Source organism: Gossypium arboreum, chromosome 6, assembly GCF_025698485.1.
Source record: "Gossypium arboreum isolate Shixiya-1 chromosome 6, ASM2569848v2, whole genome shotgun sequence".
Classification (NCBI taxonomy): Eukaryota; Viridiplantae; Streptophyta; class Magnoliopsida; order Malvales; family Malvaceae; genus Gossypium; species Gossypium arboreum.
Window position 1 is genome coordinate 2,510,802 of NC_069075.1, and position 26,900 is coordinate 2,537,701.

A 26,900-nucleotide genomic window follows, 5' to 3' on the forward strand; every position below is an offset into this window, starting at 1 on the left:
CCCTTAAGGGGTTTTTGGAAGAGGTGAAGAACTTGTTTATTGAAAGTTCGCGATGAAGAACTTGTTCATTGAGAATTTGTGTCAAGGTGGAGATTGTTAGAATTAAGTGACCCAAATTCTTATTTAAATAAAATACGATGGAAAATAAAATAAAAGTAAAATCCATATAGAACTAGACTTCTTTTATTTTATTTTAGAATAAGGTTTTAAACCTTATTAAACTCCATCTATTTTATATTGATTAGGATAAGGTGTTTCAATCCTACTAGAATATGGCTTTGCAAGCCTATAAATAGACATAGTCTATTCCTCTTGTATTTGAGTAAAAATTTTTCGACATAGTGAATTTTCTTCTCCTCTTGCGTGGTTTTTTCCGAAAGGGTTTCCACGTAAAATTTATGTGTTCTTTATTTTTATTTATTTTATTCTATTTTATTTTTCACACATCTTGTCCACGATGCAGCTCCATACCTTTTGGATTGTGGACTCTAGAGCAATCGGCTGCTCTTCAGGTCTAACTACCACTGAAGTTGCGGGTTGGTTCTCCGCTACCTTCTCAAAAGCTCCCTTACTCATGTGATCATTTATTTCTTGAAGCATTTTGGCCACTTTTTTACCAAACTTGTAGCTAGACAAGCAACTCTTGGAAGCACAGCCGCCGAGGTACAAGTTATTTATTTGTTTAGGGCCATCTTCAATCACTCTTTCAGCCTCTATTATCATAGTTTCCGCTTTTGAAAGCCATAGCTGAACTCGCTCAAGCCGCTCCAATAGTCGTTGTTCAGCCACAGCAACCTGCCTTTGCACATCATTCCTTTGTGCCCTAAGATCTTGAAGAGCAGCAGATAAAGTTGGAAGAGTTTGTTTAAGCTTGCATATGTAATTAGCATGGCCAGCAATGGAATCCAAGCCTCGGATGATGAAATTCTCTAAATCAATTTGGACTGAGCAGCAATTGCCCATTGTTCAGCTTAATAAAGCCTTTGATGGATAAAAACAAAGGAAACAAAATGAGGCTGTGGGTGTAAAGTGTAAAGACTAAAGAGAGTAGTTTTATTAGCGATGAAGGAGAAAGGATTTCTATGGGCAAAAGCAAACATCTCTTTCATTGGCTTTATTATTTTGGTTTTTTTTTTTTCAAATGTCAAATGGATGACGAGATCAGGTTAGGTAGATTATCTTTTTAGCATTTATTTGGCATGAATCATGCACTAATAATCTCCAGTAATAAAATAAGTAGGCATGAGAGTATTATGAATGAAGAATTTTTATTTAGCTGAATCTTTCCTGAAAACATCAAAAAAAAAAAAAAACTATAATTTACCAAAATTTTTGATATTTTACACTTAACATCTTCCAGATTTTCCTCTATTGTACCCTCCTCTTTGTGGCGTGAAGCTATGGTTTCTAAGTATGGCGTTAGATGCCAAAATCAGCCTATAAAGCCAAAATGTCTGAGGTATGGAAAAATGTAACTTGCCTCATTGATGATAATAAGGTTGGTAACTTCATTGGTTCTAACTTCTCTGTTCTGACTACCCAAAGGACTCGATTATTGGAGTTCTTGAGAATTAAAACGAATTCTTATGTAAAAGTTGATGACCAAAAAGTTAAGTTTGATAAATGATTTGTAATTCGGACAATACTTCTTTGTGAGGAGGAGTTTCTTTGGCTTTTTTGCCAAGGAGGATGTGAGGCTGTTAGAAATATACTACTGTAAAATGAAATCATTTAAAATCGTGCATGAGATTTTCATCTTATACCACTCTTAAGTGATAAAAGTAATTAAAAATTTACCTTCTTTATGTATAAGATTAAACACATTTAATTTTTAAAACAGATTATTAATTCTTAACTTTTTGAAGAAACCTTCATCAATGTTTATGAATGACTGATTTTTCTCCATCTTTTCAACCTGCATTCTAATAATTTTTTAGCTAAGTTGATGACCTGATTGAGGGTGACATCAACTCAATGAAAAATTTTATTAATAATTTTTATTAATAGTATAGATATAATGTGTAAGACCCTACGCAACGAAAAAAAGATAATTTTGACAAATAGATGGGGTTAGATTCGTTGTCTATCTTCATATATATATTTTATCTTCATTTATTTTATTTTGAGCTCAATAAACAAGTTATTTGAAAATATATTAAATAAATTTAAAAATTTAAACATTCTAAAATAAATAAAATAATATTAATAATATTATAAAAATATTTGTTGGGTTTTAATCCATCATTTTCTTCACATTTTTACACCTAACCACACCCCTAAATAAATATAGAGGTGAGTTCACCTAGTGCAGATAACCATCTCCTTTTCCTCTTCAAACTCGCATGTTATTCATAAATCCATATCACGAATCACTTCATGTATCACTTGCTTTCTTCTTAAGCAAGTCACCAAGCTTGGTGTCTCCCCCCGGCTTAGATATCTTCGAATCACGTACCAAATTGATCTCAGTATAAACAGAACAACCGGCAATGTAAACCAAGTGTTTGCCATTCATGATCGCATCGAAAATGTCCTCCCAACATCGATGTGACTCGTAATGCTTGCTTCCAGCAAGAGGAATTTTCAGAATATCCATCAGGTATATGTGCATCCTAATATAGGAACACACCTTACATCCCTGTCTCTGGGGATAATATATATACGGAACTCCTGGAAACTTCTGATGTGAAAAATAAAATAGAATAAAATAAATAAAAATAAAGAACACATAAATTTTACGTGGAAACCCTTTCGGGAAAAAAACCACGGGCAGAGGAGAAGAAAATTCACTATGTCGAAAAATTTTTACTCAAATACAAGAGGAATAGACTATGTCTATTTATAGGCTTGCAAAGCCATATTCTAGTAGGATTGAAACACCTTATCCTAATCAATATAAAATAGATGGAGTTTAATAAGGTTTAAAACCTTATTCTAAAATAAAATAAAAGAAGTCTAGTTCTATATGGATTTTACTTTTATTTTATTTTCCATCGTATTTTATTTAAATAAGAATTTGGGTCACTTAATTCTAACAATCTCCACCTTGACACAAATTCTCAATGAACAAGTTCTTCATCGCGAACTTTCAATAAACAAGTTCTTCACCTCTTCCAAAAACCCCTTAAGGGTTTAACTTCAACAATGAACACCAACCAAGTCTAAGCAATGCTCAAACTTGGTTATAGGAAGTGACTTAGTCATCATATCTGCAGGATTTTCATGAGTGCTAATTTTGCTCACAACAATATCACCACGAGCAATAATATCACGAACAAAATGATACCGAATATCAATGTGTTTTGTTCTCTCATGAAACATTTGATCTTTTGTAAGAAAGATGGCACTGATTGTCACAAAATCTTGTCTGATTTGAAGGTCTTCATTGAGTTCACTAAATAGTCCCTTCAACCAAATAGCTTCTTTACAAGCCTCGATGAATCGCCATGTACTCACTTCAGGTGGTAGACAAAGCGATCGTAGTTTGCAAAGTGGCTTTCCAACTAATTGCACAACCTCCGATTGTAAAGACGTAACTCGTGAGAGATCTTCTTCTATCAAGGTCTCCAAAGAAAATCAGCATCAACATACCCTATAACTCCATCTTTAGTTCTTCCAAACGTAAGCAAACATTAGTAGTGCCTCGTAAGTATCTTAAAATCCATTGAATCGCTTTCCGGTGTTCTTTACCGTGATTCGCCATGTATCGCTAACCGCCTTGATGCATATGATAAATCGGGCGTGAACAAAGCATAGCATACATGAGAGATCCTCATCGCACTAGAGTATGGAACATGTGACATGTACTCAATCTCATTATCGATTGAGGAGATAAGGCCGATGAAAGTCCGAAATGGGTCGCTAAAGGAGTACTAACGAGCTTAGCACTCTGCATATTGAACACGCAAAGAACTTTCTCAATGTACCCTTCCGACTTAGGTACAATTTACTTGCTTTTCTATCTCGAGAATCTCCATACCAAGTATCTTCTTTGCTGGTCCTAAATCTTTCATCTCAAATTCTTCACTTAGTTGGGCTTTAACCTTTCTTATCTCTCTTTATCTTTTCTTTGCTATCAACATGTCATCAACATAAAGAAGTAGATACACAAAAGAACCATCACTGCTTTTTCTTAAAGTAGACACAACTGTCAAAACTACTTCTTTTGAAATCATGAGAAGTCATAAAGGAATCAAACCTCTTGTACCACTGTCTTGGTGATCTGTTTCAAACCGTAAAGGGACTTTTTCAAAGAAGCAAACATAGTCCTCTTTTTCGAGACTATAAAACCTTCGGTTGTTGCATGTAAATATCTTCCTCAAGTTCTCCATGCAAAATGCGCTTTTACATCTAACCGCTCAAGCTCCAAATCATGCATGGCCACAATACCAAGCAAAGCTCGAATCGAACTATGCTTAACAACCGGAGAGAACACATCATGAAGTCCACTCCGAATTTGATCAGAACCCTTTGCAACAAGCCTTGCTTTATATCCGGTTCTTCAACTCCTGAGTCCCTTCTTTCTTTTTTAACACCCATTTACAACGAATGACCTTTTTACCTTTAGGAAGTTTTACAAGATCCCATGTTCTGTTTTTGTGGAGTGATTCCATCTCCTCTTGCATAGCAAACATCCACTTTTCTCGAGTCTTCACAACTAATCGCCTCGAAATAATTAAATGGCTCTTGATTCGCATCTATATCTTCACCACATTTAAAGCATAAGCAACTAGATCAACCTCGGCATACTTCTTTGGAGGTTTAATTTCTCTTCTTGTCCTGTTTTGGCGATAGAGTATTGCGGTGAAGAAGCAACTCTATTCTCAATTTTGTATTGGCTTGAGGAGTTGATTCAGATTAATCGATGCTCCACCTACTTTTGGTTTTCTTTATTGGAAGAGTCTTTAAGAGATAAGTTAGGTAGCATAGCGCTTTCATCAAAACAACATCTCTGCTAATCACAACTTTTCTATTTTCAGGACACCATAACTTATAACCTTTTACACCACTTTATAACCAAGAAAACGCATTTAATGGATCTCGGTTCCAATTTTCCATTATCAACATGAGCATACGCAGACACCCAAAAATCTTTAAATCGAATAATTAGCAGGATTACGGCACCATACCTCTTGTGGAGTCTTTTTCTCAATGGCAACGGATGGAGATCGGTTGATCAAAAAACATGCAGTAGAGGCTGCTTCTGCCCAAAATGACTTCGGTAAGTTGGCATTTGACAACATACATAGAACCTTCTCCATGATCGTTCTGTTCATTCGCTCGCAACGCCGCTTTCTTTGTGGAGTATGACGAACCGTCAAGTGTCTCATGATCCTTCGACTTGCACAATCTATTAAACTCATCGTAAGCGTAACTCTAAGCCATTGTGCATGCGGAGGTATTTTATCTGCTTTTCCGTCTTTTTTCAATCATAATTTTCCAAGACTTAAATGTGGAAAACACATCGCTTTTCGCTTCGGAAGAACGCCCAAACTTTTCTCGGAAAATCATCAATAAAGGTTAGCATATAATTAGCTCCACCTCTCAAGGCACTCGACGGCCCCACGATCGTAATGGATATACTCCAACGCTTCCTTCGTGTTATGGATTCCTCTAGTGAATCGAACTCTCTTTGCTTCCCAAAACACACAGGTGCTCACAGAAATTCAGTTTGCAAATTCCTTGCCCATTAAGAAGTCCTCTTTTGCTTAATTACGCCATGCCATTCTCACTCATATGCCCTAGGCGATATGCCAAAGTTTAGTAATATCATCATCGACAAGGAAGAGGAAGCGACAATTGATCACCAAGAATGAAGAGAACCTCAGAAACATATAACTTGGCAATCTTTCTTTGCCCTTTCATCACAACAAGGACCCTTTGAAATCTTTAAAACCCCACTTTCACCGTGTATCTGCACCTTTTGAATCAAGAGTACTCAACGAAATTAAATTTCTTTTCAATTCGGAACATGCCGCACGTCACTAAGTGTTCGACAACTCCATCAAACATCTTAACTTTAATTGTTCCAACACCGCGATTTTACATGAAGCATTATTTCCCATCAAAACAACACCTTCAGACATCGTTTCATAAGTTGTAAACCAATCCCGATTGGGACTCATGTGGAAGGTGCACTGAATCAAGTATCCACTCCTCGCACTTTAGAATCATTGATGAAGCAACTAGAAGTTCACCATCGCCGTAGTCTTCTACAACATCGCCTTCACCGAATTTTCTGTTGTTTTCCTTTTGATTCGCAGCCTCCTTTTAATCTTATTTTGTAGCTTATAGCACTCAGATTTAATGTGCCCTTTCTTCTTGCGAAGTTGCAAGTTTTACCTCTGCTTGAAGATTTCGATCTACCCTTAGATTTACCACGAGGATTCCGTTCTCGTGTTCTACCACGATCATCATCAACATTCCTGTCTTGTCTCCCACGAACAATGAGACCCTCTCCCGAGAGTTGGGTTTAACCACAAGATGCTTCATCTTATCATACGAGGTTAAAGAATCATAAACCTCATCAACTGTGAGAGACTCGCGGCTATATAAAATCGTGTCTCTAAAGGTTGAATAAGACGGGCAACGAACAAAGTAGAATCAACCCTAGATCTTCCTTATCATCTTGAACCTCCATGGCCTCCAAGTTTGAGAGAATTTCTTTAAACACCGTTAAGTGTTCGTGTACGACGCACCTTCCTCCAAACGATGAGCATAAAGACGCCGCTTCATATGCAACTTGCTTGTTAGAGTTTTCGACATACATATTTGTTCTAGCCTCTTCCATAATGCAATGGCGTTTTCTCTTTCATCACATCCTGCAAAATTTCGTTGGACAAATGCGATGTAATTGTGTTAATGCCTTTCGATCCTTACGCTTCTTCTCTTCATCTCTTAATGTCGAAGGCATCTTATCTATCCTAGCAGGGCATCCTCTAGATCCATCTGCAAGAACTGCTTGCATCTTAATTTGCCACAACGCAAATCTGTGTTGCGATCCAACAATGAATTTCATACTTCAAAGACGCCATTACCGTGATCGAGATGAATAACCCTAAGCTCGATACCAATTTGTGAAAAATAAAATAGAATAAAATAAATAAAATAAAGAACACATAAATTTTACGTGGAAACCCTTTCGAAAAAAACCACGGCAGAGGAGAAGAAAATTCACTATGTCGAAAAATTTTTACTCAAATACAAGAGGAATAGACTATGTCTATTTATAGGCTTGCAAAGCCATATTCTAGTAGGATTGAAACACCTTATCCTAATCAATATAAAATAGATGGAGTTTAATAAGGTTTAAAACCTTATTCTAAAATAAAATAAAAGAAGTCTAGTTCTATATGGATTTTACTTTTATTTTATTTTCCATCGTATTTTATTTAAATAAGAATTTGGGTCACTTAATTCTAACAAGATGTGGGGGTCATTGGCCTCTATGGCTTAGGGGGTGTTGGCAAGACAACACTCTTGACCCAAATTAACAAGAAGTTCAGCACCACACCGAATGGTTTCGATGTTGTTATCTTGGCTTTGGTGTCTAAAGATTACGATGTTGGAAAGATTCAAGATAGGATTAGTGGAAATCTTGGGTTTTCGGATGACTCATGGAAGAATAAAAGTGTTGACCAGAAAGCTACAGATATCTATGGGGTCTTGCGCAACAAGAGATTTGTTGTATTATTAGATGATTTATGGAAGAGGGTGGATTTGAACCAAGTTGGGATACCAAAACCAAGCCAAGAAAATGGTTCCAAACTTATTTTCACTACTCGGTCTTTGGAAGTATGTGGTGAAATGGGAGCTCAAAAGAAAATCAAAGTGGAGTGCTTGGAATCGGAGAAAGCTTGGGCATTGTTCCAAGATAAGGTTGGAGATGAAACTCTTTAACAGCCATTCAAATATTCCAAACCTAGCTAAACAAGTAGTTGAAAGGTGCAGTGGGTTGCCTCTTGCACTAATTACAATCAGTCGTGCCATGGCTTGCAAGACAACACCTAGAGAATGGAAATATGCAATAGAGATGTTGAAGCGATCTGCATTACCAAAAATGGAAGAAGAGGTATTTTCACTTTTAAAATTCAGTTATGAGAATTTGCCTATTACTATGAAATCTTGCCTACTATATTGTTGCATGTATCCGGAAGATTATTGTATTCCTAGAAAGAGATTAATAGAGTATTGGTTTTGTGAAGGGTTGTAGAATGAATTTGATAGAATTAGTGAAGCTCAAATGCAAGGTGACTACATTATTAGTTCTCTTCTTAGTGCTTGTTTATTGGAAAGAGGTGGTGAAATAGGTGGAGAAGATTGTGTAAAGATGCATGATGTGATTCGTGACATGACTTTATGGATAGCATGCGAGCTTGAAGCAAGTGAGAATAAGTTTTTTGTAAAAGCAGGGGTTCAATTACTTGAAGAACCAGATGTTTAAGGCATGGGAAGATGCAAAAAGAATGTCAGTGATGAAGAATAAGATTGAATTTCTCAGAGGAACACCTAATTGTCCTAACCTTAAAACATTGTTTCTTAGAGAAAATAAGTTGGAGGTGATCAGCGATGGCTTCTTCCACTTTATACCTCATCTAACTGTTCTCAACTTGTCAGAAAACAGAACGATTAGAGCATTGCCTAAGGGAATTTCTCAATTGATTTCACTAGAATGTCTTGATCTATCTTATACTGGTATAACAGAGTTGCCAATAGAGTTGAAATCCTTGAAAAAATTGAAGTTGTTGGAGTTGAGTTACAGGTACTATCTCAGAAAAATCCCACCACATCTGATAACTAGTTTTTCCAAGTTGCAAATATTTAGAATGAATCATTGCCAGATAACTGAAGATTATCCAGAGGAAGACAATGTTCTAAATGGGAATAATGAACATCTCATAGAGGAATTGAAAAGCTTGCAACATTTGAACATAATAAGAATTTGGATAAAAGGCATGTCTGCACTAGAAAGATTTCTAAGCTTCCACTTATTTCGAAGCTACACTCAAGCACTGCAATTGAGTAATTTTAGAGAATCAAATGTGTTCAATGTTTTATGCTTAGAAAATATGGAGCAAATTATGTTTCCAATATTGTGAAAGTATAGAACAGATGAAAATGGAAAAGCTTTCTACAAGTATTAGTTATAATCCATGCTTTCACACATTGAGCCGCGTTTCAATTCTGAATTGCAACAAATTGACAGACGTGACCTGGTTGATTCTTGCTCCAAATCTAAGGTTTCTTTCCATATATGGATGTGCAAAAATGGAAGAAATATTAAGTGAGGAAAAACTTGGTGAAGTTACAGACGACGTTGGAATTCCAAACCCAAAACCATTTATGAAGCTTGAAACACTTGATTTAGGCAATCTACCACAATTGAAGAGCATATACTGGGATACCCTACCCTTTCCATGTCTGAAAACTATTTGTCTATGGTGGGGCTGTCCGAAATTGGAGAAGCTTCCTCTCAACTCTCACACTACAGGGAATCAGGTCACCATTTTGGGAAGGGAAGATTGGTGGGAAACTATAGAATGGGAGAACGAAGCCACCGCCGGTGATGCATTTTTGCCCTCTTTTAGAACTGTTTTTAAATGAAATGTAAACATTTCTAATCGCTGCAAAGTGCTTCACGCTGTTTTTATCTCTCTTTTTCTCTCTCTCAATTGGCTGCTTCTATTTCCATTTAGCTACCATTTTATTTATTTGTTCTATCATATCAACACCAGATTTTGTACGAATCTAAATCATTATTCCTAAATATGATTTCGATTAACTTGTTTTTGTTCTATCAAATCTCATTGGACTTAATTTTGGGTATAGGCCTGTTATCGATTTTACCTCTACAAAACCCGAATTAAATTCACCAGTAAGATTGAAAATCGGTCAGTATATCAATCTGTAGAAAGACTTTAAATCGGTTTATCCACAAACCAATATGGATACAATTAAACTAAGTTTTTATATTTTAAATAAATTTTTAATAATTTATTTAATTAAACCGGATCAATCAATCAAATTGATAATGGTTGCCTAATTGATCTAACCATTAATCTTACTGGTGGCCTAATTGATCTAACCATTAATCTTATTACAAAAACATTGGTTTACAACATAAAAGTGAAGAGAGACTTGATACTAAACTTTCTAGCAACCTCAAGTAGAGAATAAAAGTAGAGGATCAAAGAGCAAAAGCAAAATAAATACGTGTTAAAGTGGGAAGGCACTTTGTACTATTAAGGAGATTTAGGTTTGAATCTTGAATATCTCATTGTATAGAGAGACAATTATGAATTTCGAAAAAATTAGTCTTTATGAACCATAAAATGTAATTAAAGGTTACTTGTTTCACTTCAACCAAAATTAATTATTACAAAGTATAAATTGAACATAACTTAGACAATAATAGGTTAAGTTATACAGTTGGTCACCCCACTTTCATAAATTTTCATTTTTGGCATAAAAAATAAGTAAATAATTGCAATATGGGCATTGTCATTACATGCTTTTAAAATTTTAGTCATTTTCGTTATATATTTTTATCATTTTAGTCACTGGCAGTTAATTTTTCATTACATATACTCATTTTAGTCATTCAACTTTAGTAAATTTTTATTTTGTCCTTTTTACAATTAGTTTTATTTCTTAAAAAACATGAGTTTTTACAAAAAAAAAATTGAGTTATTTAAGTTCTAAGATGATTTCTTATAAGACCCCAACATTTTCTCTTTTATTAAAAATAAATATTAATTCAAAAATAAATAAAATTAAAAAAGATAAAATATTTTTCATATAAAAGTCCAAGTTTTCCGTATAAATATCAATAATTTTTTATAAAATATCATGTTTTTGCTCCTACTCGAAAAAATTAAAATTAATTCTAAAAAATAAAATAAATAAATAAGATAAATTATTTTTTAATAAAAACTTTAGATTTTCCTATAAACCCCACGTAATTCCAAATAAAACCTTAGATTTTTCTTTTCAGCACTTTATGGCTTCAATCTGCTCTGCTGGCTATTGGATCAGCCCGAGATTCCAACCAAGGCTTCTCCCAACCAAGGCTAACACTTTCACTGTTTGGATCTCCTAAAGACTCACTAGAAGCCCCGATTTTGAAATGACCTAAAGATGAGTCTTTCTAATGATGAATAAAGCTAGAATATTGTTTAAGGGGAAGGCCAAAGTCGAATAATAACTTTTTTAAAAGTTAAAAGTTGTTATAAGATTTTAAAATGACCTAAAGATGAGTCTTTTTAAGGACGAACAAAGCTAGAATATTGTTTAAGAGGGGAGAGCCAAAATCGAATAATAATTTTTTTAAAAGGCAAAAATTATTATAAAATTTTGAAATGACCTAAAGATAAGTCTGTCCAAGGACAAAAAAAAAACTAGAATATAGTTTAAGAGGAAGGGCCAAAATCGAATAATAATTTTTTTAAAAGGCAAAAGTTGTTATATTTATTTATAATTTCATAAGTTCAATTTAGACCAATTACAATTTTTAAAATAAAAACATTATACATTACCCACGATTTTATTGAAAAACGATCTAAAACAAAAAAAAAAAAAAGATATCTTGAGTTTTCGAGTATTTAGATTCTAATCTTATCATAAACAATTATAACGTGTGAGTCTTTATCTCATCATATATATTCTTTTAGTTTAATTTTCGTTCACTATAATTTATAATGATTTAATCCTGTATTATAATTATATATATACATATATGGTATTTGATTTGTGAAAATCTTGAAATGGTAATAGTGAATCTACAAAAGAATAGAGAGGCCCCAGCACCCACCCACCATCAATCAATGTGTGAACTATAAAACTTCAATTATTGCTGTTTTTGCTTTGCTTTTGCCTGTGCCAATAAGGAAATGGGAAAAATAAAATAAAAGGAACCAAGCCCCATAATTTAATAATTATGATGAAATGTAAATGGCTACCAAGTCAAATTTTTTTATTTTAAAATTTTACATCAATAAATAAAAATATAGGAATTAAATTTTAAATTTATAAAAGTATAGGGACTTATGGTTTATTTTAACCAAATTATAATTATAATAAAGTAAATTTAAAATGATTAAGAACATACAATTGTAAAATGAACCTTTCATATTGAGTAATGATAGAGAAAAGTAAATAAGGGCGAATTTAAAATAATTTTAGTATAATATGCAATATAAACTGAATAAATGTGTGATGATAATGAATGAATAGTATAATTTTATTTCATCGTTAATTAAAATAATTTTTTATCATTTTCGGTTTTATTGTCATTATACTATGACTTAAGAAAATTTTTCTTTGAAAAACATTACTTTTATTACTCTATTATTTTTAGACATATCAGATTTTACAGTGCAAGTATCCTCAAGTGAAAAAAATACTATTATTTAAAAATTTTATTTAATGTCAATTTAATAATTAAATAAACATTAAAAGATATTTTCACTGATTCAAAAATATATCTGAAGTCATATTTTTATAGATAAATAAGTAAAAATTTCAAATGATGAAATTTATACCAATAATAAGATCTTTTAATATTCAATTTTATCATAATAAAAGTAATTAAAATGACATGAAAATGTCACGCTCCACTTTGGGTAAAAGTATCACAAAATCTCTTATACTATACACTTAATTATATTTTAACTCTTTTTACTAAAAAAATGAGTAAATTAATTTTATATGTTAAATAAATTAGTAAAATAGCTCATCCGTTAATTTTTCATCATATATATAAACACCAAAATCAACATTTAATAGTGAAATTTTTGTACTTAAAAGATAAAATTTAATCCTCTTACTTTTCTAATTTGAAAATCTCAGTCCAATTATTATTAATGTTAATATTATCTGTCAAAATTTTTTAACTTAGCATATTTATTAGGCTATTTTTATATTATATGACATATATTTGATAAAAAATAAATATGTTAAGTTGTCAAATTTTATTAGAAATTACTGATGATAATAATAATTAGACTAATATTTTTAAATTGAAAATATAGGATGATTAATTTACAATAATTAAGAGTAGATTTTAACATATTCTATTAGAAATAATAGTTATTAAGAATTTAAAAGAAAAAGCTTAAAAAGCCAGCTGTGATAAAAAAGTTGAGCCACAGTCACATTCACAGCAATCATAGGGAGATAGTAGCAGAGGAACTGACACAAGAAGCAAAGCTAGAGATGAAGTAAATAACCAAAAATTTCTCTTCGTAGTTGTTCAAATTCCAACTATCTTTCACCTGGAAGCTACCAGAATTCTGCTACTGCATCTGCTCCAACTAAACAAAAGAGTCGAGACCAGTGCTAATTTGGTGGATCTTCTTCCACCCACTACCTGTCTTCTCCGTATCTTGCTCCACCTTTGGCTAAAAAGGCTAGCTACTTTGATTTCCTTCTCTTGGTATACACTCTGTGAATCTGCTTGTTTTATCTTTACTATCCATAATGAAAGCTCTAATGGTTGAAACCCCATGTTTTTAATTTTACATGATAACTGTGGCACAGTCGCCTTCCACCTCCATCTGTTGAAACCCCGTCTTCTTTAACTTTATTTTATGTGCATCATCTTCATAACTGTGGCACAACCGCCTCCCACCTCAATCTGTTGAAACCCTTTCTTCTTTAACTTTATTTTTCTTTGACTTTTCCACATTACCTAACTTTATTTTTAACACAATTCACTTTGCATCCAGATCTCATTTGTTTCCTTTATTTTATCATTCATTTACCAGAATCATGGGTAATTGCTGCTCCGTACAATGTAGTTTCGAGAATTTCCTTCTTCGTGGCTGGGATTTCATTGTTGGTCATGCTAATTATGTCTGCAAGCTTAAACAAACTCTTCCTACTTTATCTGCTGCTCTTCAAGAACTGAGGGCGCAAAGAGATGACGTACTACGGAAGGTTGATGTGGCTGAACAACGACTATTGAAGCGACTTGAGCGAGTTCAGCTATGGCTTTCAAAAGCGGAAACTATGATAATAGAGGCTGAAAGATTGGTTGAAGATGGCCCTCAACAAATGAATAACTTGTATTTCGGCGGCTGTGCTTCCAAGAGTTGCCCGTCTAGCTACAAGTTTGGTAAAAAAGTGGCCAAAATGCTTCTAGAAATAAATGATCACATGAGTAAGGGAGCTTTTGAGAAAGTTGCGGAGGATCAGCCCGCAGCTTCAGTGGTAGTAAGACCTGTAGAGCAGACGGTTGCTCTAGAATCCACTATCCAAAAGGTATGGAGTTGCATCGTAGAAAAAGATGTGGGGATCATTGGCCTCTATGGCTTGGGAGGCGTTGGCAAGACGACACTCTTGACCAAACTCAACAACAAGTTCAGCACCACACCAAATTATTTTGAAGTTGTTATCTGGGCTTTGGTATCTAAAGATTACGATGTTGAAAAGATTCAAGATAGGATTGGCGAATATGTTGGTTTTTCGGATGGATCCTGGAAGAATAAAAGTGCTGACCTGAAAGCCATAGATATCTACGGGATCTTGAGTAACAAGAGGTTTGTTGTATTATTGGATGATTTATGGCAGAGGGTGGATTTGAACCAAGTTGGGATACCAAAACCAAGCCAAGAAAATGGTTCCAAACTTATTTTTACTACTCGATCTTTGGAGATATGTGGCGAAATGGGAGCTCGAAGGAAAATCAAAGTGGAGTGCCTAGAACCGGAGAAGGCTTGGGAATTGTTCCAAGACAAGGTTGGAGATGAAACTCTCAACAGCCATCCAGATATTCCAAACCTAGCTAAACAAGTAGCTGAAAGGTGCGGTGGGTTGCCTCTTGCACTAATTACAATCGGTCGTGCCATGGCTTGCAAGACAACACTTGAGGAATGGAATTATGCAATTGAGATGTTGAAGCGATGTGCATTGCCAAAAATGAAAAATGAGGTATATCCGCTTTTAAAATTCAGTTATGATAATTTGCCTAATTCTACAATGAAATGTTGCTTCCTGTATTGTTGTCTTTATCCTGAAGATTACTGTATTCCCAAAAAGAGATTAGTGGAGTATTGGTTTTGTGAAGGGCTATTGGATAAATTTGATAGAATTAATGAAGCTCAAATGCAAGGTGGCGACATTATCAGCTCTCTTCTGAATGCTTGTTTATTGGAAAGGGACGGAGAAGATTGTGTGAAGATGCATGATGTGATCCGTGACATGGCTTTATGGATTACACGCAAGTTCGAAGCAACAGAGAATAAATTTTTTGTAAAAGCAGGAGCTCAATTATTTGAAGAACCAGATGTCAAGGCATGGAAAAGAGTAAAAAGAATGTCAGTGATGAAAAATGAGATTCAACTGCTCAAAGAAACACCCAAATGCCCTAACCTTCGAACCTTGTTTCTTAGCAATAATAATTTGAAAGTGATCAGTGATGGTTTCTTCCAATTTATACCTCATCTAACTGTTTTGGATTTGTCAGAAAACTGTTATTTACGAGTGTTGCCTAAGGGAATTTCACAGTTGGTTTCACTTGAATGTATTGATCTATCTTGGACTGGTATATCAGAGTTGCCAATGGAGTTGAGATCGTTGACAAAACTAAAAATGTTGGACTTGAGTTATATGTCTGATCTCGAAAATATCCCACAATATCTGGTATCTAGTTTTTCCAAGTTGCAGATATTCAGATTGTGGTTTAAAAGGTTGTTGCTGCAAAATAAAGATTATCCTAATGAAGACAATGTTTTGAATGAGGGTCATGAAAAGCTTATAGAGGAGTTGAAAGGTTTGCAACGTTTGAATATACTAAGTACACCCATAAAAAGCATGTTCTGTCTAGAAAGATTCCTGAGCTTTGACTTGTTTGGACGTAGGACCCAAGCACTACAACTTATTGATTTTAGAGAACCAGAAATGTTTGATGTTTTATGCTTAGAAAATTTGGAGCATCTAGAGGCACTACAATTCCTTGATTGTGGAATTATGGAGATAAAAATGGAAAAGTTGTCTACATGGGTGTCTTCAAGTAATTGTACTTCATGCTTTCACGCATTGAGCACAGTTCAAATTTTTCACTGTAAGAAATTGAGAGACATGACCTGGCTGATTCTTGCTCCAAATCTAAGGAATCTCGATATAACAGGGTGTTATGAAATGGAAGAAATATTGAGTGAGGAAAAACTTGGTGAAGTTGCAGGTGTGATTGGAGTTTCATACCCTAAATCATTTCTGAAGCTTGAAACACTTGACTTACGTCATCTACCAAAATTGAAAAGCATATATTGGGATGCCCTACCCTTCCCATGTCTGAAACACATTCTTATAAAGTATTGCAAAGAACTGAAGAAGCTTCCTCTCAACTTAGACAGTGCAAAAGGGAATCTGCTCAGCATTAAGGGAAGCAAAGATTGGTGGGCAAGAGTAGAATGGGAAAATGAAGTCACTCGGGATGCTTTTCTCCCTTCTTTCAAGCTTTTGTACTAAAAATTGTAAAGTGGTTCATTTGTTGTGTGATATTTGAATTTTGAAATTAAAATTTCATGTAATGTAATTAGCTAAATCAAAGTTTATTCTATATCAGGTGTAAATTTAAAATTTATTCCTTTTAACACTATTAAGCAAAACCAAATTTTTGTTAATTATTAATTAACTTAATATTTATTTAGTATTATTTTTAGTATATAAATATAAATAATACAATTTATAATTTCACATATATAAATGCAAACCCAGCAACCATAAACAGCAAAAGAGATTGAAACTAAGAGCCTCAACATTGGTATTAATTTTTAAAATTTTATAATTGAGAATAATAGCTTATGTTTTTTTATAAATATTATAAATAAAATTTCTTTTGAAGTTGTATGTAAAATAAATTATATTTTTTGACAATAATTAAGTTGGCATGTTATTATATATATTATATTTTAAACTAATACATTCTACTTATTATTATTTTAAAATAATAATAAAAATATTCATATTTATATGTTTTTGTTATATTTTTATTTGCATGTTATTTTTATTATTTTAATATAATTTTTATTATTTTTATGTAGGTAAAAGATATATATTTTAAACTGATACTTTAAAATTGAGAAAGAGTGCGGGGGATACTAAGTATGTCGCCTACTAAATAGGGGTCACTGGTGCCGCTTATTAGATAGGTACCATACCCCTTTTCGTATTTTTATACCTAGACAAAAGTGGTGCTGCCTATCACTTTGGCACCACTACTAAAATATTATTTTATTTTTTTAATTAAATTATGTCAGAATGCTAAGGTAGTGCCGCCTACGCACCATCTTCCACCTTTATGAATGTACCATTTTGGTACATAATTTTTAGAACATGCCATTTCAAGATGTATATATTTTTTAATATTATTTAGGTAAAAACTTGTATAGTTCAAATGAAAAAAATTATTTATTTAATATCAATTTAGTAATTAAATGAACATTAAAAATTATTTTTGTCGATTCAAAAGTTTTTCGAACTCATACTTTTATTTAGATTATAGTTAAATAAGTAAAATTTACAAATAATGGGATTTAAATCAATAATATTATTATTTCATATATTCAATTTTATCATAATAAAAGTAATTAAAATGATGTCACACTCCACTTTGGGTAAAAGTATCACAAAACTTCTTGTACTATATCATGGATTGCATTTTAGTCCTTTTATTGAAAAATAAGTAAATGAGCCCATATACTTTAGATGAGTGAGAAAATAGTCTATTCCATAAAATTTCATGTTTATACAAGGTATAATAATAAATTTAGCCCCTCAATTTTTACACATTTATTCAATTTTGAGGCCTACTCTTTTATTGGAGTAAATTAAATTTTTAAAAAAACCTAATAAAACTAAAGGGTCAAAAAAGTCTTAGTAACAAATTAAAAAAATCAACTGACCCTTTTAAAATTTAAAATTATTTAAAAATTATAAAAACTATATACAAAATTTATTAAAAAAGTTATAAATTTTTATTAAAAATAACAATAGAGACCCATTAAAATCTAATTATTATAAGATTTTAGAAGAATTTGGCCTTATAATTTTTATTGGATGGATATTGTTATTTTTAAAAATATATATAAGTTTTATAATTTTATTTATAATTTTAAATAATTTATAAATTTTAAAATCAATTTATTGATTTTTTAACCTATTCAATTAGAAATAATAGTTATTAAGAATTATTTTAAAAGAAAAACCTAAAGTGATCCGATTAATAAAAGTTAAGCCACAGATGTAACAATCATAGACAGAAAAGATAATAGCAGAGGAACCGACAGAAGAAGCAAAGCTAGAGCTGAACCAGATAACCAAGAACTTCCAGATTTCCAAGCACAAGACTTAGATAATCACAGCAAGCCTGATCGATTCAAATTCCAACTATCTTTCACCAGGAAACTACTAGAATTCTGCTACTGCATCTGCTCCAACTATACAAACGAGCTGAGACCTGTGCTAATTTGGTGGATCCTCTTCCACCCACTACCTGTCTTCTTCGTATATTTGGCTAAAAAAGTTAGCTGCTTTGACTTCCTTCTCTGGGTATACACTTTGTGAATCTGCTTGCTTTATCTTTACTATCCATAATGAAAGCTCTAATGGTTGAAACCCCATCTTCTTTAACTTTATTTCATGTGCATCCTCTTCATAACTGTGCCACAACCGCCTTCCACCTCAATCTGTTCAAACCCAATCTTCTTTAACTTTATTTTTCTTTCACTTTTCCACTATACCTAACTTTATTTTTAACACAATTCACTTTGCATCCACATCTCATTTGTTTCCTTTATTTTATCTTTCATTTGCCAGAATCATGGGCAATTGCTGCTCCGTACAATGTAGTTTCGAGAATTTCCTTCTTCGTGGCTGGGATTTCATTGTTGGTCATGCTAATTATGTCTGCAAGCTTAAACAAACTCTTCCAACTTTATCTTCTGCTCTTCAAGAACTGAGGGCACAAAGAAATGACGTGCGAAGGCAGGTTGATCTTGCAGAACAACGACTATTGAAGCCATTTGAGCAAGTTCAGCTATGGCTTTCAAAAGCAGAAACTATGATAACAGAGGCGGAGGAATTGGTTTCAAATGGTCCTCAACAAATGAATAACTTGTGTCTCGGTGGCTGCATTTCCAAGTGTGAAAAATAAAATAGAATAAAATAAATAAAAATAAAGAACACATAAATTTTACGTGGAAACCCTTTCGGGAAAAAAACCACGGGCAGAGGAGAAGAAAATTCACTATGTCGAAAAATTTTTACTCTAATACAAGAGGAATAGACTATGTCTATTTATAGGCTTGCAAAGCCATATTCTAAGAGGATTGAAACACCTTATCCTAATCAATATAAAATAGATGGAGTTTAATAAGGTTTAAAACCTTATTCTAAAATAAAATAAAAGAAGTCTAGTTCTATATGGATTTTACTTTTATTTTATTTTCCATCGTATTTTATTTAAATAAGAATTTGGGTCACTTAATTCTAACACCAAGAATTGCTTGTCTAGCTACAAATTTGGTAAAAAAGTAGCGGAAATGCTTCAAGAAATAAGTTATCATAAGAGTAAAGGAGCTTTTGAGAAAGTAGTGGAGAATCAGCCCGCAGCTTCAGTGGTAGTAAGACCTGTGGAGCAGCCGGTTGCTCTAGAATCCACTATCCAAAAGGTATGGAGTTGCATCGTTGAAACAGATGTGGGGATCATCGGCCTCTATGGCTTGGGGGGCGTTGGCAAGACAACACTCTTGACCAAGCTCAACAACAAGTTCAGCACCACACCGAATGGTTTCGATGTTGTTATCTAGGCACTGGTGTCTAAAGATTACGATGTTGGAAAGATTCAAGATAGGATTGGTAGAAATCTTGGGTTTTCATATGACTCCTGGAAGAATAAAAGTGTTGACCAGAAAGTTACTGATATCTATGGTGTCTTGCGCAACAAGAGATTTGTTGTATTATTGGATGATTTATGGCAGAGGGTGGATTTGAACCAAGTTGGGATACCAAAACCAAGCCAAGAAAATGGTTCCAAACTTATTTTTACTACTCGATCTTTGGAGATATGTGGCGAAATGGGAGCTCGAAGGAAAATCAAAGTGGAGTGCCTAGAACCGGAGAAGGCTTGGGAATTGTTCCAAGACAAGGTTGGAGATGAAACTCTCAACAGCCATCCAGATATTCCAAACCTAGCTAAACAAGTAGCTGAAAGGTGCGATGGGCTGCCTCTTGCACTAATTACAATCGGTCATGCCATGGCTTGCAAGACAACACTTGGGGAATGGAAATATGCAATTGAGATGTTGAAGCGATGTGCATTGCCAAAAATGGAAAATGAGGTATTTCTGCTTTTAAAATTCAGTTATGATAATTTGCCTAATGCTACAATAAAATGTTGTCTCTTATATTGTTGTCTGTATCCCGAAGATTATTGTATTCCCAAAAAGAGATTAGTGGAGTATTGGTTTTGTGAAGGGCTATTGAATGGATTTGATAGAATTAGTGAAGCTCAAATGCAAGGAGACCACATAATCTACTCTCTTATTAGTGCTTGTTTATTGGAAAATGTTGGTGAAATAGATGGAGAAGATTGTGTGAAGATGCATGATGTGATCCGTGACATGGCTTTATGGATTACACGTGAGTTTGAAGCAACAGAGAACAATTTTTTTGGAAAAATAGGGGCTCAAGTATTTGAAGAACCAAATGTTACGGCATGGGAAAATGTAAAAAGAATGTCAGTGATGGAAAATAAGATTGAAGTTCTCAAAGAAACACCCAAATGCCCTAACCTTCGAACCTTGTTTCTTAGCCAAAATGAGTTGCAAGTGATCAGCGATGGTTTCTTCCAATTTATACCTCTTCTAACTGTTTTGGATTTGTCAGGAAACCTTCGATTACGAGCTCTACCTGTGGGAATTTCACAATTGGTTTGTCTAGAATGTTTTGATCTGTCTTATACTGGTATAGAAGAGTTGCCAACAGAGTTGAAATCGTTGACAAAACTAAAAATGTTGGACTTGAGTTATATGCACAATCTCAAAAAAATCCCACAACATTTGATATCTAATTTTTCCAAGTTGCAAATATTCAGAATGTGGTCGGTGCAAAATAGAGATTATCCTAATGAAGACAATGTTTTGTATGGGGGTAATGAAAAGCTTATGCAGGAGTTGAAAGGTTTGCAACATTTGAATATACTATCGATACCGATTAAAAGCATGTTTTGTCTAGAAAGATTCTTGAACATTAACTTGTTTCTATGTTGGACCCAAGCACTTCAACTTTGTGATTTTAGAGAATCAAAAATATTTAATATTTTATGCTTAAAAAATTTGGAGTGTCTACAGACACTATGTTATTGTGAAGATATGGAGATGAAAATGGAAAAGCTGCTAATTAATGCTTCATGCTATCACACATTGAGCACGGTTGAAATTTATGAGTGTGTCAAATTGAAAGATAGGAGCTGGCTGATTCTTGCTCCAAATTTAAGAAATCTCAAGATATATTTGTGTGATAAAATGGAAGAAATATTGAATGAGGGAAAGCTTGGTGAAGTTGCAGGTGTGATTGGAATTCCATACGCTAAATCATTTCTGAAGCTTGAAACACTATACTTATTTTGGCTACCGAAGTTGAAGAACATGTACTGGGATGCCCTACCCTTTCCATGTCTAAAACTTATTCGTATAAATGCCTGCCGAGAACTGAAGAAATTTTCTCTCAACTCAGATAGTGCGAAAGGGAATCAACTCAGCATTGAGGGAAGCAAAGATTGGTGGGCAACAGTAGAATGGGAAAATGAAGCCACTCGAGATGCTTTTCTCCCTTCTTTCAAGTCTGTTCCTACATGAAATGTAAAAAATCCTAAAAATTATGAAGTTTTTCATTGTTGTGTGATGTTTGAATTTTGAGAAATATTTGTAATAATTTATTTTAATTAGCTGCTTCTCTTTCTAATCTTAGACTTTAAGAAGAAACATTAAAATCTTCCACCATTTTAGACGATTGCAAGAGGCCTCATCACCCATAGTCAATGAATAAACAATACCCTTTGCTCAAAGCTCTAAAATAAGTATGATGCGGTGTGGGAATCTGCAATCTCGACATGTATATGGGTGCTGCTTGCAGTCATTGCCTGAATTGTAAATAAGAAATAAATATTCGTAAGTTATTTGAATTCGATTAATAAAAACTCGAATTCAATTTGTTCTATCATGTAGTGTGATATAATGACTTTAATGATGTACAATTTGATTCGATTTAAAAATCATTAAAATTATTATTGATGTAATATTATTTTACGTTTACATATTATATATAAACAATATTATTTAATTTAATATATTTATTTTCTAAATGTGTAAAATTGAATAAAAATTAAAATTTTATATATATAATTGAACCAAAATCAAAGTTTATGTATTACATTGAACATGTGTAAATTTAAAATTTATTACTTTTTAATTAAGCAAAACCAAATTTTGGTTAATTATTAACTAATATAATATTTATTTAGTATTAATTTTAATATATAAATATAAATAATATAATTTATAGTTTTAATCAATTTAACAAATTAAAATGAATTAATATGATATGATTTTTATACATTGAACACAACTTCAAAAAGGAAAAAAATTACGGAACAACTTTAAAACTCGTGAAGGATCAATTATTGAGTCCAGTAAATACATTAAGAAATCAAAAAAAAAAAAAAACTTTATACCTTACTAATGCTATGGTTAATTCCAAGAAAATCAAGCACATTTTAATTTCAACTAAAACCCCATAAATTATTTATGTTAAATCATAAATATAATAAAATAAAATAAATTAACAAAATTTTCCCCAGCGGGGAAGCTTTGTACCGTTCTACGGGCTGGTTTTTCGGATCTTTCATTTTCTATTTATTTTTTTCTTCACATTCCCACCTTAATTTATAAATACAGTACAATTTCACTGTAAACTTTGTTTTACATATGTAAATGCAAACCCAGAAAATTTCAGAAACCATTTACTGCAAAAGAGATATCTTTTAAGCTTTGGCTGCTTCAAATTCTTTGTTGAAATACCCTCTTTTTTTTCTCCATTAATCACTCTGCTTTTGAAACTTTTCTTTGCACTGATCATCTCTGTTTCCACTGTTTACTTTTTAGGGTGATTTCAATCTTTTGTTCTTTTTTATTTTTTGTGTTAATAAGGTGAAAATATTTAAATATGTTGATCTGGATTTACTTAATTTTGTTTTAATTTTTTTTAGGTGAGAAATGACGAGAACTTCACTTCATGGGAATTTACATGTTACCATTTATGAAGTTAATAATCTCGAAGGTGGTGGATTCTTCCGAAAGGTATACAATATATACATACATAAATATATCATAAGGACGTGAATTTTGATTCTGTTGAATAAATATTAAAACTATACATAAATTTTGTTTTTAATATGTAATATCGTTAGTGAATTTTGATTTGGTTCAATTATATACATCGGTTCTTATTTAGTTTTTTATATCATTTGGGTTTTTATTGATGTAATAATATTTTATGTTTATGAGGATAATTATATTTGATGTGAAAATAAGTGAAACTTTTTTCGGTAAAAATATCATGGAGGCCCCCTGTATTAAAAGTAATATTGCATTTTGTCCCTTTTACTTTAAAAAAATGAGCAAATTAGTCTTTGTACGTTAGATTAAAGAGCAAACTAGTCTTTTCTGCTAAAAACTTTATCCATTTATATTTTTAAAAATTTGTGTGGCTGACAAAATAATCATTTGAGTTTTACAAGAACCAATTTTAAACAATAGAAATGGATAAAATTTTAATATGATGATTAATTTACTCGTTGATCTAATGTAAAAGAATTAATTTATCTATTTTTGAATAGAAGCTCAATAATTTTTTTCAAATGAATAGCATTGAATTAAATAAGTACAATTGAATAAAATCTGAGTTATAATTTTGTTTCTTTATCCCTTTTGATTCTTAAGAGCCACCAAAAGAGAAGATCTTATATCATTACAATTTTTATATATAAATACATGAATATTAGTTGAGAAGGCTGACTTGAGTCCTTATTTCAAATGTTCATGTTGTTATCTTAGATGTTCTTTTTCTTATGGTTACTCTATAGGTTTATCTCTGTCTTGTTTTTGTTTTCCTTGGTCTGAAATATATGCCTGTTAATGGCAGTTAATGGCAAATGTTGAGGAATCGATTGGTATCGGCAAAGGATCAGGGAAGCTTTACGCGACCATTGATCTCGAGAAGGCTAGAGTTGGAAGGACAAGAAAAGTCGAAAGCGACGACCCTTCGTGGAATGAGTCTTTCCACATTTACTGCGCACATATGGCTAACGATGTAATCTTTACGGTCAAACAAGCCGGTTCTATTGGAGCAAACGTAATTGGCAGAGCATATTTGCCGGTTGAGGATATCTTATCAGGGGAAGAAGTGGATAGGTGGATTGAACTCAAGGATGAAGAGATGCAAAACTTGGAAAATGAGGCTAAAATCCATGTCAAGATTCGTTATTTCGATGTTACCAAGGACCGGAACTGGAACCGTGGTATTGTAAGTCGTAAGTTTCCTGGAGTTCCGTATACTTATTATCCCCAGAGACATGGGTGTAAGGTGTTCCTATACCAGGATTCACATATACCTGATGGATTTATTCCGAAAATTCCTCTTGCTGGAAGCAAGTATTATGAGCCACATCGATGTTGGGAGGACATTTTCGATGCGGTCACGAATGCCAAACACTTGGTTTACATTGCCGGTTGGTCTGTTTTTACTGAGATCAAGTTGATACGAGATTCGAAGAGATCTAAGCGAGGGGGAGACACCAAGCTTGGTGACTTGCTTAAGAAGAAAGCAAGTCAAGGTGTTCGGGTTAATTTGCTTATTTGGGATGATAGAACATCTGTTGGTGCATTGAAGAAAGATGGATTAATGGCCACACATGATGAAGAAACCGAGAAATTCTTCGAGGACAGTGATGTCAACTGCGTGTTATGCCCTCGTGATCCCGATGACGGTGGATCTATCGTCCAGGAGTTGCAAATCTCCACCATGTTCACTCATCATCAAAAGATTGTTGTAGTGGATGCTGCGATGCCTAATGGAGATACGGATAGGAAACGAATCGTGAGCTTTATTGGCGGTCTTGATCTTTGCGATGGAAGATACGACACACCTTTTCATTCCCTTTTCAGGACTTTGGACACAGCTCACGCTGATGATTTTCATCAGCCAAACTTTGCTGAAGCTTCAATCAACAAAGGTGGTCCAAGGGAGCCTTGGCATGACATCCATTGTCGACTCGAAGGGCCAATTGCTTGGGATGTCTTGTTCAATTTCGAACAAAGATGGAAACGACAAGGCGGTAAAGACGTACTACTTGATATCAAAGACCTTGAAGGTACCATCATTCCCCCCTCTCCAATTACATACCCTAATGACCATGAGACTTGGAATGTACAACTATTTAGATCAATTGATGGCGGTGCCGCTTTTGGTTTCCCTGACTCACCCGAAGATGCTGCCAGGGCTGGACTCGTTAGCGGAAAAGACCAAATCATCGATCGAAGTATTCAAGATGCTTACATTAACGCTATCCGACGAGCCCAGAACTTTATCTATATCGAAAATCAGTATTTCCTCGGAAGCTCCTTCGATTGGAGTGCTGATGATGATGACATTAAGCCTGAAGACATTAATGCTTTGCATTTGATTCCCAAAGAGCTTTGTCTTAAAGTAGTTAGCAAGATTCGAGCAGGAGAGAGGTTCACAGTGTATGCTGTAATCCCTATGTGGCCTGAAGGTATCCCAGAAAGTGGATCAGTACAAGCCATATTAGATTGGCAAAGGAGGACCATGAACATGATGTACAAAGAAATCGCTCAAGCTCTTAAATCTGAAGGACGTGACGAGGATCCTCGGAACTATTTAACATTCTTTTGTCTCGGCAACCGAGAGATGAAGAAGGGTGGAGAATATGAACCTACAGAAACACCGGAGCCCGATTCCAATCACGCTAGAGCTCAAGATGCCCGTCGTTTCATGATCTATGTTCATACCAAAATGATGTTGGGTAAGTAAAAAGAAACTCAGGTTTAACTCGGTTGGTTTATATCGTTACCTCTAATAAGTCTAGAGCTCGATTTAACTATGTTTTCCATTTATGTAGTTGATGATGAATACATAATAATTGGATCAGCCAACATCAACCAACGATCAATGGACGGTGCGAGAGACTCCGAGATAGCAATGGGGGCGTACCAACCATATCATTTATCGATTAGGCAACCAGCAAGGGGTCAAGTCCACGGTTTCCGTCTGGCGCTATGGTACGAGCACCTCGGCATGCTACATGACAGCTTCTTGACCCCAGAAAGCAAGGAATGCGTGAAGAAAGTGAACCAAATGGCTGACAAATATTGGGACCTCTTCTCAAAGGACGACCTTGACCAGGACTTGCCTGGTCACCTACTGAGCTACCCCATTGCCATTTCTAATGATGGAAATGTATCTGAGTTGCCAAATTTTGAGAACTTCCCTGACACTAAGGCTCGTATTCTTGGTGCCAAATCTGATTATCTCCCACCTATACTCACCACCTAATAAATGGAACTATGTATCGAATAAAAACCCGAATCACACATGGGTGATCAATCTACTACGTTGAACCGATAAAAATTTGGTTTAACTATTAAAGGCCTTAAAAAATCAAGGTTTTTTTTTTTTCAAAATTTCATTTGTAATTAATGAAATTTTCACTTTTAATCCCTTAGTTTTATATTACAAGATATTAAGTTAAATGCTTTTTTTTTTTTTTGTTTGATTAGTATTTGAACAATAAAAAATTGAGAGCTGAACATAATGGCTGCGGT

General features: G+C 33.6%; 2 protein-coding genes, 1 long non-coding RNA gene and 1 pseudogene across 4 annotated transcripts; all 4 read left to right on the forward strand.

Annotated features, from left to right (window-relative positions):
• Positions 1-1,152: 1,152 nt before the first annotated feature.
• On the forward strand, positions 1,153-9,676 carry LOC108484990 (probable disease resistance protein At4g14610; annotated as a pseudogene).
• Positions 9,677-13,105: 3,429 nt separating this feature from the next.
• On the forward strand, positions 13,106-21,857 carry LOC108484496 (disease resistance protein SUMM2-like). Its single transcript, XM_017788301.2, is given in 5 exon segments — positions 13,106-13,432; positions 13,764-16,460; positions 18,817-19,140; positions 19,514-21,180; positions 21,370-21,857. Coding segments are annotated over 4 exon segments (5,172 nt in total). The 5' UTR covers positions 13,106-13,432; positions 13,764-13,767.
• Positions 18,202-19,334, forward strand: LOC128293862 (uncharacterized). The gene is made up of 2 exons (XR_008283975.1): positions 18,202-18,549; positions 18,817-19,334. It is a non-coding gene; the product is annotated as an uncharacterized LOC128293862 (long non-coding RNA).
• A 1,416-nt stretch (positions 21,858-23,273) lies between the features above and the next one.
• On the forward strand, positions 23,274-26,828 carry LOC108485869 (phospholipase D alpha 1). 2 transcript variants are annotated; one of them, XM_017789714.2, is made up of 3 exons: positions 23,274-23,357; positions 24,202-26,101; positions 26,198-26,828. In XM_017789714.2, exons 1-3 carry the CDS (start codon positions 23,274-23,276, stop codon positions 26,629-26,631), a joined length of 2,418 nt encoding a protein of 805 aa, XP_017645203.1. In that variant the 3' UTR covers positions 26,632-26,828. The 2 variants fall into 2 exon arrangements, with proteins under 2 accessions (XP_017645203.1, XP_017645204.1); XM_017789715.1 differs by having other exon boundaries at positions 24,220-26,101; positions 26,198-26,631.
• The last annotated feature ends 72 nt before the right edge of the window (positions 26,829-26,900 follow it).

Bases quoted from the DNA above. Each gene is read 5' to 3' on its own strand.
- LOC108485869 (XM_017789714.2), top strand. From the start codon at position 23,274: ATGACGAGAACTTCACTTCATGGGAATTTACATGTTACCATTTATGAA. The intron at 23,358-24,201 runs GTATACAATATA...TGTTAATGGCAG, and splicing joins GTGGTGGATTCTTCCGAAAG to TTAATGGCAAATGTTGAGGA. The intron at 26,102-26,197 runs GTAAGTAAAAAG...CCATTTATGTAG, and splicing joins TCATACCAAAATGATGTTGG to TTGATGATGAATACATAATA.